At 34.6% G+C, this 14,492-nt stretch overlaps 2 protein-coding genes across 2 annotated transcripts; one reads left to right on the top strand and one right to left on the bottom strand.

Annotated features, from left to right (window-relative positions):
* Positions 1-1,423: 1,423 nt before the first annotated feature.
* Positions 1,424-4,087, top strand: LOC125846864 (uncharacterized). Its single transcript, XM_049526547.1, is given in 5 exon segments — positions 1,424-1,453; positions 1,455-1,628; positions 3,151-3,211; positions 3,332-3,521; positions 3,739-4,087. Coding segments are annotated over 5 exon segments (498 nt in total). The 3' UTR covers positions 3,782-4,087.
* A 545-nt stretch (positions 4,088-4,632) lies between these two features.
* LOC125846850 (plastidic glucose transporter 4) lies at positions 4,633-14,160 on the bottom strand. Its single transcript, XM_049526524.1, has 14 exons — positions 13,971-14,160; positions 13,409-13,686; positions 12,297-12,411; positions 10,520-10,587; positions 10,123-10,255; positions 9,940-10,039; positions 9,730-9,842; positions 8,386-8,479; positions 8,117-8,270; positions 7,070-7,216; positions 6,917-6,990; positions 5,893-5,981; positions 5,609-5,723; positions 4,633-5,043 (listed from the first exon to the last, which is right to left on the bottom strand). The coding sequence occupies exons 2-14, from the start codon at positions 13,662-13,664 to the stop codon at positions 4,861-4,863; spliced, it is 1,641 nt and encodes a 546-aa protein (XP_049382481.1). The 5' UTR covers positions 13,665-13,686; positions 13,971-14,160; the 3' UTR covers positions 4,633-4,860.
* Between the last annotated feature and the right edge of the window lie 332 nt (positions 14,161-14,492).

Genomic DNA, 14,492 nt, shown 5'->3' with positions numbered 1-14,492 from the left:
TTTTTATTTTTGGCTGAGGGGCTATAAAATCACTCTCTCCGTTATTATTGTCCTCGTGGTCCTTGTTTTTTAGCCTAAATTGTGGACATTTTTTGCCACAATGGGCCACTTGAAATGTTAGGTAGTTCTATCAATATAGCCGAAAAAGTAAACGTGGTCTAATGTTTTTTTTTATAAGAAAATAAAATAAAGAATTCACCTCATATTCGGAGCTCGTATTGAAATTTGATTAAATTTTAAGTTACATACGGCAGAGATGACGCTACTAATCTTTTCCTTTCTATCTTTTTGTTTTTTGTTTTTTCGTCGGTTGAATTCGTTACTAAATTTATTTAGACTCTTAAATTCAATCTATTTTAATTATATGATTAAAAAAAGTTTATTAAATATTTTAACTTCAATATTTTGAAATTTATGTGTGTTTTCACACGTTTATTAAATAGTTAAGTTAATCATATATAATATATCACATCTTTTAATTATATGTATAAATCTCAGCAAGTATTAAAATGTTAAGCTTATTCCAGTCAAAACTACTATGTATAATTAAAAAAATAACATATTTTATATAATTAACTTAATTATAATAAATACTTAAAAAACATTTTAATAAACATATTTTATTATATATTTAGATACTCAATTTATTTAAAATATGTTATAGTTGGAAAATGTATTAAACCTATATAATGTATCCCTCGGATTTTGTGTGCATGTGAAGGGAGTTGGGAGCAGGTTTTCCTTTTAATTAAATACTCATGTTGTCCTACAATATTAATTAAATGTAAATAGAAGACAAAGTAAGGGAGTAACACGTAGCTCGCCTTTCATGTTGTTTTTGTCTTTTCTAAATATGCATCAATTATTTTTCCATCTGTTTTTATTTATAGGTTATTATTTTAAATTTTACGTTTTTTAAGAAATTATGTAAATTTATCATTGTATCATTATTTATTATTCTTTTGAAGTCAAGTTTTCTTATATTGGTTAAATTTATATTTTCAAATCTAATAACTCTCAAGAATAAAATAAAAAAAATAATATTATTTATGTATTAATTTTATAAAATGATAAATATGACTATGTATTTTTTATATGAACGACATATATATAGAAATATATTAGGTATAGAAAGAGAGACTGAATTCTCTTTTTCCGGATCTCACTGTCTTCATACAGAGATAAATAAATAAATAATGTCTTCACATGGAATGTCATACGCAACGTTAGGTATGCGATATTTTCTTTATGGTTAATTTTTTTAGGCAGTAATTTATTAACTCAATTTATCTTGATCCATTTAAATTTAAATTAATCTATTTGTTTATACATATATTGATTTTTAATTAAAATTTATTTACTTATAAAAATATTTTTCACTGTGCGGCAAATGAATGGATCTTGAAATTACAAGGCCCGTGTTATGTATCCTGGCCCATTACTGTCTGTGGACCGCAAAGGCCCGAATAAATTGCCACACAGCGAAGCGGGTCAGGGTCGGGTCTCGAGCTGTTTCAATGGAAGAGGACGACGGGAGGAGAGAAGCTGCGATAGCATCAGCACCATCTCTACAACCCAATTTCACCAATAAAAATGGTGTCAACAATGCTCAAATTTCCAAATTTCAAGTAATCTCTTTCTCGCCTTGTTTCATACCTTAATAGAACCTAGTTTTCTTGTTGTTTTCATTCATAAAGGTAAACAAAATTTCTCCATATTTCTCTATCTGATGAAGAAGCAGTAATTATGATAAATGTAAGTATAGGAAATGGAATGAAATTTGCCAGAATAGAGCAAAATGGTTATAGAGGATTTGTCTCTCTAGTTATGTGAGAGTTTTGGATCTCCCGTTGTTGCATTAGTGACCTGCATTCATGAATTATAGAGGTATAAGATTTATCGCCATTGTTGATAAAATTTATTAACTCAATTGAGTACCTGGAGATTTCCAGAGGCATCAATTTGGAATAACAGCTAATAATTTTGTGAGAGTTTTAGTACTATTTTGGAATACCCTTCGTGAAGCCTAGTATCCGATCACCTCTGTTATTACGTATAACTCCCCTCCATTACCTTGTACACCGGGGCTATCTATGGAAGAACCGTCAGTATTGGGATTGAGGCGTAGTTGATTGAATACGTCAAGGAAAACCAAGAATTGTCATTGGTTGTTTGTCCAAGCTTTATAACATGTGAATTTCACAGTTTTCCAGTGGAGTTGTAAAGCAACATACTTTGTTGTGCTTTGCAAGGATGTTTGGTTGGTTCTAACAAATAACCTTTGGTTGGGTGAATTGGTAATTTCTAACTAAAATCATTGTAGGTTGATGTGTTTTGGCGTTCATCTCAACCTACAATGATAAAGCATAGCACACCACACACCATGTGACTTTCTAGTCTATGATTCAGCAAGTAACCCAAACTGTGGATCCTTAGAAACCACATGTATATTCAAAAGGATGCTGAGCTATCAGTGTCATATGTTCCACATGTCCAATATACACTTTTCTAACAGTAATATCTAAAGCATTAATTAGAGTAAAACATTGAGTTGTTATTCTGAGAACACTAGAATTAATTTAAGGGCATCTGCCTCACCTAAGAAGTATTAGGTCCACCCGTGCACACTATTATTTGCGAGCTTTATGTAACAAGTCCAACTAAGTATTTGCGAGCTTTATGTAACACGTCCAATTAAGTATTTGCAAGCTTTTTCAGAATATGTAACTATGTTAAATCATATCATGTTGTTATGCTCAGAATGATATGAGTAACAGTTGGGCACTTTTACAGTTCTCAATCTTTATCCACATATACATTGATGTTCCAATCTATGATCCCTTAAACATTTTCTCTAAGTCGTGGAGTAAAGGTTGCTTTGATTTTGGACTGTATAGATGGGGATACATAGTTACGAGATGATGAAATTGGTTTCAAAACTTCGAATACTGATGTATAGGCTAGCAACAGCATTGATTAAATGTTAGACGAAGGAGATTCAAAACTTGCTTGCTGAGCTACGGGTTCGGGACTACATTAATTGAGCTTATGACATTTGGATATATAGATATGTGTGCGTAGTTGTTTTAGCTTTTTCTTCTTAGTTTGACTGGATTGATTTTTCAATATCATATTCTTTGGATTTGCCAGGAGTTGCACCAAAGACGCTTAAAAATAAAAGCAAAATCTAAGGTCAAGGATAAATCAAAAGGTATGTAGTTTGATTGTTCATCACTTCGTTTATATTTTCAGTGATTCTTTTCCTTTTTTTGTTTACATTTTCTATTGGAAGTGAATTGCTATTTAACATTTGATGAGGAGAGGTTTTCAGGAACTCTTGTCTCCACTAAAAATTATAATGGTCAAGATATCAATGCTAAATGCAAGGAAATCATGGATGGAAAATCAATAGAAACAGCTAAAGATCTGAGAATTACTTTGTCAATAAGCAGTACGACGGACCTTTCATCCTCTCAAGAAGACAACACACTGTCAAAAAAGCGGCAGAAGTTGCATTGGGGGTACGACCCTTCAAAATGTTTGCAATCATTATTTTTAGAATAAACCATTAGATTTTGTGTCCCCCATCTTGAAAAAGAAAAGAGCAGGCCCAAAGCACATTTAACAGTATGTTGCCTTCAGTGTTGTATTTGGTTGGTTATGTTTCTTTCTTTCTGATATTTTAATTTTGTATACCGTATGTTCTTATGAATCGTGCATTTTTTCTACCTACTGTAGGCTCGACACCAAGGAGAGATGGGAAAGGAAATCCAATATGTAGAGATATCAGCATCTGAATATGGAATGCTTCTATCTTGCTAGACAGCTCCAAGGAAGGCAGCGTCTTTGATCTACAAGTCATCATAATTGGTCTATTATGAATTAAGATGATGTCTGACTAAATCATCTAAAGCTTGTAAACCCAAGCGTAAGAGTGTGAAGATGTACATTGATTCCTAAGGTTTATGAGGAGATGGGAACTAAGCCTCGGCTCAGGTGTAGAGCAAACCAACCAATTACTGCTAAATAACTTGATTCTTATAAGCTTGGCCCTTTTACTTGTAAATGCACTTGTTTCATTTGTTAAGTAATACTAATTTTTTTTTATTTCTAGAAGTTAAAAAGAACATGTAGCTTAGTAATTACAGCAAAGGAGACGAGTTTGTTAAATGTCATGGCTAAAAGCATATGATTCCTCCATCTGCATTTTTCTTTGTTTTAAGCCAATGCTTTATTTATTTGCATTCTGCACTTAAAGCTTCAACGAACCTTCCACCCTTTGATAACACTCCGAAGGATTTAGGATTGTCCAAAAGTTCCAGACAGTTGAACTAGCTTCGGGGATTTCTCAGTTATGAATAGGCTCACTTGTATATCATTTTACTATGGTTAAGTGATTTAATTAATTAAAAATATATATGAATTCTCAATCTTAGTTATATATTTATTAATGATTTGTTGTTAACACCTGACGCAAATAAAATCTTTATCATCATTGCATTTTCTGATTTACGCTACGAAAATGATTACCAATTCATACAGGTAGATGGAAGTGATAAATACATGATTTACATATATTATCATCTTGCACACCTACGGTTCAACTGTAGTCCACAATAATTAACAGCTGAAGAAATACTCGATTGTACGCGGATCATCTTCCATAACAGTTACATGTTTTTACAATGTTCCATGATTCATGATGCCGGCGTACAAGAAAATCAAAGAGATAGCTTAAGGGTAAGTGATACAACTCCAGTCTCGCAATAATAGGACTCCCAATGTGGAGAATCTCTCCAAAATCCAGACCCACTGGATGGCGGAAGCTGAAATTACTCTCAGCTGTTCATGTTGTACCACTCAAATTGCTGGACTTAACTCACGTTCTATCTCCTCCAGTGACCGCCCCTTTGTCTCCACGACGTTACCAGTTATATACACGACAGCAACAAGACAAGAGAGTGCAAATCCCATGTACACCGTACTGATACCAAATTTAGTTACAATGCTCAAGAAGTACAGGCCAATAAAGAAGTTCATTATCTGTTCAAGGAGAAATACGAGTTAGAAACAAAGTAAACATGGAGAGAATGAGCCTTCAATCAATCTTACAGTGCTGCAAATACCACCACAGTGAAGGGAAATAAATCAATTCCTACCTTTTCATAGTTATCTTTTTAAAGCTCATGTCGGGAACATAGTAACAATCAAAAGCAAAAGATACTTCTCAAACAAAAGAAGTAAACAATAATACTCAAAATCAGAGAACCAAGGGACTACTGTCTCTGGTGCTTCAACAAAATGCATATTCCCCTAAGCACCCTGGCATGTCATGTTACCCAAGAGGCGTGGCATTGAGAAACATGCTCAAAAGACATTTGAGCATACTCTGTCAGCACACATTTCAGCTTATTGTGATATTAGGACTTTGGCATAAAAGTTTGCTTCCAGTTAATCATGGAACACCATAAATGATATAGTTATAACCTTTTATTTGTCACCCCCCNCCCCCCCCCCCCCCCCCCCAAAAAAAAAAAATAAATAAAGAGCAGGAAAAATAGACAGTTAGCAGCAAAAAGGGTACTAAGGTTTCCAAGCGCTAACTTACCCAATGTACCCCCAAAGAGAGAGCCACCGCTTTTGCCCTAATTCTGGAAGCAAATATTTCTGGAAGTAGAAGAGCAGGCACAGGACCAGCACCAAGTGAAAAGGACAACACATAGCTGCAGAGAAAAACATAGCCAGAAAATATATATATTTCATTCCATTTGTTACAAAAAAAAATCATTTGCATTGACAAAGGGGAAAAAGAAGCTGGCCTAAACAGAAGAAATTGCTTCGGTGGAAAAAAGGAAGTAACGATCCAACAGCAGGGATGCACATGATACTTACAGGACAGTACCAAGAACAGCCAGTGTGCCAGAATATGGAGTCAGGACCTTCCAAGTGAATGACAAGGAAAGTAACATCATTGATGCAGCCTGTGAAAAGAGAATACGATGAGAATCGGAAACAAAATGGATAGAACAAGATAAAGCTAAAAATAGATTAAGTCAGAAACAAGTCAAAAATCAGGACAATAAACACAAAATGTTCCTTCAGGCCTCATCATACGCATGCCTGGGTTGCAGCTAAGGAACCATCTAAGCATTGACAACTGGATGCATAAGAGCATGAGTTCAACTGCCAAGGATAATTAGGATAAGATGGTAAAAGTTTCAGGCAAGCTATCCCAAAGAGTTTCATGTTGGAATTCTCTCTGCTTGATGATTATAGTTGGGAAATATTTCAAAGACCTCCCTTCAAATTTACCTTTATACCACTAACTTCTCTTCTGGTTTGGATATTACACACACTCCCTAATTTGATTTTTTCATAATGAAACTTGTCTAAATGATATAAGATTTTTAAATTTTTCCAGAAGTGCTCCTGTAATATTAATTATTGAATGGAAATTTTTTCCAAAAGTGCTCTTCAGAAAGTTTCACAAATTCTCAGAAAATCACTTTATTTGGAAAATTTTCACATATAAAGTGATCAACCTTTGTAATATTCATCTACGCTAACCTTCAAGCAAAGTGATTTAGGTATTGCTCTAGGCAAGGATTTAGGTTTTCAATCTCTACTACGTAAATGTTTGCATCACATTATAACAGGGTATAGCATTGCTACTTGCTAGTGCTAGAGATAGATAGAATTTCTGGAAGTACAAGGTCATTGAACAAGCATATATTTGCTTGTTTCTTTTCCCATGAATATTTTGCTGTTTTTTCATATGCATATACATGTGTTTGTGCATCCAAATGCCTACCAAAACCTTCAAATAGTATTTCTCAAAGGATTAACCTCAGTTCAGTTGCAAGTTGTAAATTTTCTTTGACATAGTAAACTCTATCTAGGACTAAAAATGACTTACCATTCCAGTATAGCTTATGAGCAAGAGACTCTTCCTTCCTTGTTTATCCATCAAAGAGGATGCCACCGTTGTCCCTGGATGAATATGTAGCCAATTAGAAAAATATATTCTATAGCCACAGATGTTACCAAAAACCTTGAGGAGAAGACTAACCAAAGACGTTGGCTGCTCCAACCAGAGCACTGGCTGCTACATCAGATGTAATTCCAGCACTTCGGAACACAGCAGTGGAATAATAGACAACAGCATTTATCCCAGCCAACTGCTGCAACAAGAACATAGCTGCACCAATGCTAACAACTGCAATGACGACAACAATTAGACCATTTTGGTTGTACAACATGGCACAGAAATATCAGGAGCTCAAAATATCACATATATTTGGAATGATGGAAAGGTGGCCATAGACTGATAATAGCACATTAAGAACAAACTCAAGTGGAGAAATGTGTGCCCACAAGCAAAAATCAGACAGGCTTTTATTGTTTGTAGAACAAATTAAGTTGTAAGTAACAGTTCTCTTCCAAGCAGGAAAATTATGAAGGTTACAAATTTATTTATTTATTTGAAATTGGTACTATTATAATCCTCAGCATTAAGGGTATGCTGTCCTCAGCATTAAGGATATGCTGGCCACCTCCAAAAAAAATTTACAGAAAGATATGGACTCTAGATTTACAGCAGCTTAAAAATCTATAAGATCATCTACTTCCTCTATACAATTCTCTTTACACCAAAAAATAGAGAAACTATGCAATTCCATTTCACATCATGAATGGACTTAATTTTATCTTCAAAGCATCTCCCATTATTCTACGTATTTGGACCAATAAAAGAAAAAAATAATAATAACAAAGAAAGTTGATTAAAAAGTAAAATGGAAACACGTACCAGACTAAACCCTATGCTTTGGTGATTATCAAGGTTTTGGAACTTAAGCAAAATAATTGACATGTTTTTCATTACTGCAGCAGAGCAGAACTAAACACCACTATCCAAAATTCCTAATGATGGTGGCGCAGGATAACAGCCAAAGGCAGATGTTAACAATTTGACGTTAGGTACAGAAATTTAAATTTGTTCTTAAACAATATATAGGGAAGTGTTGGACCTAAGGATATAAGAACTGAGCTTCAGACGCTTATAAGACATGAATCATCAATATTTATTATCTACAATACTGAATGATCAAAGATATACCTTTCCTATAACGGCTACTAAATAGATCAAGCCACCCAGCATCTGGTTCTGAAGAACCCTGGGCAGAAGCTTCCAAATCTCCCATAACCTCAGCAACTTTTTCTTTACCATATAGCCTTTTAATAGATGTCTCAGCTTCAGAAATTCTCCCTTGCTGCAAGATAGAATTGGATAGTTTAAGACTAAAAGTCTGTGACATAGATTGTAGCTGTAGACAGGATATCCATAATGAAGATTTCAAACTAGAAAAGAAAGATCTCATGAGAAACCTGATAGAGCCACCGAGGACTTTCAGGAGAAAATACCATTCCTATTGCAAGTAAAACAGATGGAATAAGTGCGAGACCAAACATTGTTCTCCACCTGACATATGAAATGGAGACATGTAACTTAATGGCTTTAAACCCAAATATTTAGCATTAACACGAAAACTGCGAAGGTTGGAAAAATCCATGCTCGTTAGAGTTTCTGAAGTCTGGCAACTACTAGTTGTAGGGCCTTAATCATTTGTGAACAAGGTAGATGGAAAAGTATCATTTAGAAACGCCAATAAGACATTGTAGTCATTCAAATGGCAGAAGAGAGATATGGAAGTAGAATATGCAATAAACTCAGAAACAAGCAAATAAGTAAATCAAATAACATTAACGGGTAATCCTGTGAGGGCCCACTTGCTCTGGGGTCAATTAGAAAAGTTAAAAGTCAAGGTACACAACTTGATTTTAATTCTTCCCAATAGCTTAAAAAAAGTTGATTAGAGAAAATATTCCCTATAGTTCTTCCCAATAGCATCAAAAACGGTTGATTAGAGAAAATTTCCCTAAGCATGAACAGTTTTGGCATCTGGGACATTTCAAAAGGATCACTAAATGTCAAAACTACAGAAACAGAGTATTGCTATTTGCTTTAGAACCCAAAAGCTGGAGTACGACACACTTAAAAGAAATCAAAATCATTGAGGATAAACAATTATCATTTTACTTCAAATTATTTCTCAAGGAAAACCAAACCCAAGACAAAATGAAATTCCCCGATGAAAAAAAATCATAAAATCAATGCAAAACTTATAAAGTTTGAAGAAAATAGAAAATAAGCAAACCTGAGTACTTACTTAATTTTAAAACAATTTAACACTGCCAGGTAGCTTATATAAGGGCAAACAAAGACATGTACAACTTTCATCAAAGAACCGAATAAATAAACTTAAGCTTAACTGACCTCACCTCACCACTGTATGAAATTGGAGAAACACACCAGTAACTGAACTAAAGTGAATATTGTATTTAAGTAGTAATATTATCAATAGAAGATTCATGAACTACAAAGAACGAAAAAATAAGCAGACTAGGGGATTAGGCACCAAAGTGCTAAACTCTGCCATCTACCACCACTTTAATCTCAAACTACTCCAGAATTATGTTAGGACCACCAAATGGGTACCCTATTGGTTCTGGACTAATCAGGTCTAGATAAAACCATTCATGACATCTTGTTGGAATCTTCTTTTGTCAAAATCTTTTGCAAGGCATTTGGATGATTTCATGTACCAATCATTTAAAAGTTACAAAACTATGAATTGTTTTCTGCTATGAACATACGTAATGAGAAATTACCACGAAGGATTTCCAGACAAAGGCAATCCAACCACTAGGGCAACAAGAATTCCAATGCAAATGAATAGCTGATTGACCGTTCCCAGTGTGCCGCGAATTTCCGTGGGTGAGATCTAAGCACCGAAAGTTTGTTAGGATGCTATGAAAAACGAAAGTACAATCTTTGAATACTGTTTAAAAAGGCGGTGTAGCTTTGAGTGAGATATACACCTCAGATATGTAAAGTGGCACAATAGCAGATGAGATGCCAATGCCAATTCCAGTAAGTAAGCGTCCAATGATCATAGCCTGAACACTCTGGGCAGTGGTACTGAAAGTTTTGACATCATATTAGATGCTTGTATAAATGGTATTGACCTGATATTGTATCTCTGACTATGGTAAGGTACGTACCATAGAAACGCACCAACTGAAAGTGGAATTGCATCCAATATAAATGTCTTTGTTCGGCCAAACTTATCAGCCAGAGCTCCACCAGTAAATGAACCAACAAAGGCGCCAGCAAGAACAGTGCTAACAATCCATCCTAATAAAAGAAATCAAATAAAAGATTGGTACTCCTATATCTAGATAATTAACTAAAGGAAGTGAACTGTAAGAAATAGGACATCTGAACAAGGCTTCCAAAAGATTTTTTTTTCCCCAACACAGCCAAAACATTAACTCTGTGACAGAGCAAAGGCTTCATAAAGAAGCTGACCCTTTCTCCAGCAGCTCAGGAACCAGTAAAATAGGATAGTAATCAATTGAAGCTATATTTCACATAAAAAACCATTCAATCAAAACTTGCCTTGTATAACAGTGTTCTCGGCAATCCCAAGATCCTTAGCTAGGTACTCAAGGGCACCATTCACCACCCTGAACCAGAAAAATGACAGTTATCATGGAACTTAATAGCACAATATAAACCAGAGGGTTACATGGATTAACTGCAGGGATTGGAATGTTTATGTACCTGAACTAAAAATGCTTATGGCTTAGAATTTAGAAAATGCCTAAACTAGAAATGTTTAGTCCAGTTCGTTACCAGTTTCAAAATAAAGAAATGTTTGGTCCAGTCTGACCCAACTATTGAGCAGACAGGTAACCAGAATTGAACTAATTCATCTATTTTCACTTTCTAAAGTATGGTCGTAGAAACACTCCCCTAACCCATAATAACTGTCACATTCCGCTTTCGGTGGGTTCTCCAAGAGTTATGTCAACTTTATTAATAAGCAACTTTTTTCATTCAACTTCGCCATATTCTCAATAAGTTGTAATAGAGAAGGTACCAGGGCCTATTTTAAAGTTCAGAAAGTTGCTTGCCTCTCTTTTTAGGCCCAATTTCTTATTTATATAAAAGAAACTTCAATTCACGGTGAGAAGAAAATTCAAAAAGTTGAAAGGGAATGCAAACTACAAAAAAAACTTTGAGTTTCGCTCATGAGAAAACAAAATGTAGAATCAACAAATATTTAGCTTATACAATCAAACAGATGAACCTGCAATCAAGACCAACTAAGCAAATACTATGATTGCACCTTCTTTGGTTAAGGTTTGGGTCCAAACCAGCATTAACAGTCTAATTCCAACTAGTGTGTAAAACAGAATAAACCTGTGGACACACCTATGAAATGCATAAACATGTTGATGGAGAGACAAGTGATGGGGTGGGCATAAATACCAAAAAACCGAACCGAACCAAACTAATTTGGTTCTTCAGTTCTTTTGGTTTGGTTCTCGGTTTTAGGATTCAGTATTTCGGTGCTCCGAAGAACCGAAGTTTAATAACATAAGTTATTTTTTTTATATTTTGTTTTTATTTGGTTTCTCAAATAAAGAGAAGAAAATGACTAAACCAAAAGACTTCTCTCTTGTTTTGTTTATTTTATGTGCACATTCACCGATTCAACCACTTTCCAGTTCAGCTGGTTGAATGATCGCTCTCAAAGTCATTTTGCAAGTCACTCCAGTGGTCCTCTGCCCCAAGCTGATGAACAAAGTAAGGATGAAGAGCATATTTTTGCAAATTAGCTGAAGGGTATTTGATAAGTTACTACTCCGCTTGACAATAACCAAAATAGACAAGTACTTTTTGTGTATTTTATTTCATTGATTTTAAGATTTACTGAACATAGTGTGGATAGAAATCACTGGCTTCATTTTGGATAAAAAAGAAGATATCAAATTATTTTACGGACGAAACTATCAAAACATTCATAGATTTATTTAAAAGAAAATTAATGATGTGGCTTTATATCTATATAAATCAAACAAGCCTACATTAGTTGTCTTTGCGTTGGGACGACATAGTTGACATTCTTCTTCTAATTTATTCGCGAGATTTATTTATTGTTTCTTATTGTTGACATTCTTCATAAATACCGAAAAAACAAATTTTAAAAATTCAATTGAACCGAACCAAACCAAAGTAATTTGGTTCGGTATTCGGTGCACACTATTGAAAAACTGAAAAACCAAACTGAAGAACTGAATGCCCACTCCCTTAGACTCAGGCAACTATGATAACATATGTAAGATAAAATACCAGTAAATGAATGTTCTTCAATCATATAATGTCATACCCTAGGTGATATCCAAATAAAATTGCTGCCAGACAAGCTACACCCACATAGGGAAGTACTGATCCAGATGATTGGCCGTGAACTTTGAGAGGTGCTGCATCCTCAATATCCTCTCCTGCCACGCAACAATAGACGCGCTTTTAGTAAGTTTCATGCATCATGCAGGACCTTTGTTGCTATCCTATCCAAAGAGAGGCAGTCAGGTTGCAGCTTATTTAAGTTTCAATAGTATTCTTTGTACAACATACTCGGCTGATGCTTAATCCACATGACAAAACAATGAAAATCTTCTTCTTTTTTTCAAAATAAAACCTAAGAACAATCTACTCAAACAGAAAGCTCAGGTGACAATGTGAAGTTTAGGTTCATGTTTTTTACGGAAATGAGATCCAAAACTAGGAAAAAGTATGAGAGAAAAAGAAAGACTTTTCACTTGGTTCCCACCCATATGAGAAAAGTTAATAATCTTTTACAGTTTTACTATTGTCCATGCACTATAACCATCCACCGGATGTGTCATGTCTCACTCGTAACCTGCATGCAGTCCACCAATTCCTAAGTGACCATTCTCACCAAATTACAACTAACCATACCACCATACCAGTTGTGCAGTACCATAGCAACTTCACACCCAACTATTATCCACTTCTAGTCTCCCCTTCCTTTTCCCTTTACCAAATCACAAATGTGGTGATATACTGTCGTAGTAGACAAAAGAGAACCAGGAATTCCAGGATACCAGTTAACAGTTTTTAGCCACCTTATGTTGGCACAATAGCAGAATTTAATACTCCTTCGCATGCAGAAGCAGAAACCGAACTAGCGTGGAGCAGTCCCACAAACATATCTGTAATGAAGACAGTAATGAATTGCCTCACATTGTAATTCAATAGAGTGAATCAGACAAGATTAAACTTAGCCCTAAACTCATTAAGGAAGAAAATTACATCTCTCTAAACAGGTGCATACTCTAAAAACGATACCAAACAGATTTTTATCACGGCACAAGGAAAATGGGAATTACACACCCCCAAAACAATCAATAAAATATGCCTCTCTATATAAATCCTCTGTATCAAGCTATAAAGTTGAATCCGTATATAAACATGTACCAGCAGCTCGAACTCTGTGTGATCTGGCCTTTGCCGACGAACCGAAGACGCTTTGAACAGTCCTCCTAGCACGGCCAAGTTCGATTCCCATAGAAGCAGAATCCATACTGACTCCGAAGCAACTGTTCCTCTCCGTCATCCGGAGATTTTTACCAGCTAAATTCCTACTACGCAAGTCACTAACGCCTTGCAAAATCCTTCGATTTTGAAGGCCAAATCCTGTGTTTCCTTTAACTGTGAAAGTTGAAGTTTGCATTTTGAAAGCCTTTTATGCTTACCTGTGAAGAAAAGGTACATATAACGGAAAAGTCAACAAAATAAAAAAGTAATAAATAAAGCAATACACAAAACGCTCATAGTATATACTATTATCAGCGAAACACCATCTCATTTCATCATCTACACTAAACAGTTCGACATGAATCGGAAATCAACACCAGATTTGAAGCAAAATAGGTCTTTAATCGCAATCCAAAGAGCTGATTATATGAAGAAATCAAACAAAATCGCAATGAGATTGAAAATTATGGAAAAAAATCAAATCGAGAACTGGAAACAATACAGTGAAATTATGCAAAGTAGAGTGTTGAAGGTGAGAGATTTTTGAGTTTGCTAATGGTATCTTCTTCGATGCTTTTTGGTTAAATTACAGCAGAATTTAGTTGTTACGAAGTGGCATTGGGAGGTTCGATGAATTCGAAGAGAGTTGAGAGAATTGTGATGGAGAGAACTGTTCGCTTACTTTTTATATTTAACTGATCGCTTACTGGTTACCAACGAAGTTGATCGACAATTCAATTATTTTCTCTTATGCTCCTTCTTTTCTTTTTTTTCTTTTTCTTTTTCAGGTACTAGATGAAAATAATTTTAAAAAGTAATTTATCATTGTTTCTTTCATTTGTCTTTAACTTTTTATTTTGTCTATTTTAATACATTGCTCGTATTTTTTATTTTATAACTACAAAATTTAATTTTTTTCTTTTTCTTAAATTTTATGTTAAAAATCAGACAAAAAAGCTAAGATGGAGAGAGTATATGGTTACTTATTATTTAGAGAATATGTAAAAACATAATTTCGAGTAAT

This window comes from Solanum stenotomum, chromosome 12 (genome assembly GCF_019186545.1).
Source record: "Solanum stenotomum isolate F172 chromosome 12, ASM1918654v1, whole genome shotgun sequence".
NCBI lineage: Eukaryota > Viridiplantae > Streptophyta > Magnoliopsida > Solanales > Solanaceae > Solanum > Solanum stenotomum.
This window is presented reverse-complemented; position numbering and strand designations above follow the sequence as displayed.

Coding starts and splice junctions, on each gene's coding strand:
- LOC125846850 (XM_049526524.1), bottom strand. CDS start 13,664: ATGCAAACTTCAACTTTCACAGTTAAAGGAAACACAGGATTTGGCCTT. Junction 8,271..8,385: donor GTCCTCGGTGGCTCTATCAG/GTTTCTCATGAG, acceptor TCTATCTTGCAG/CAAGGGAGAATTTCTGAAGC. Junction 5,724..5,892: donor GCTGTTCTTGGTACTGTCCT/GTAAGTATCATG, acceptor TTTTCTCTGCAG/CTATGTGTTGTCCTTTTCAC.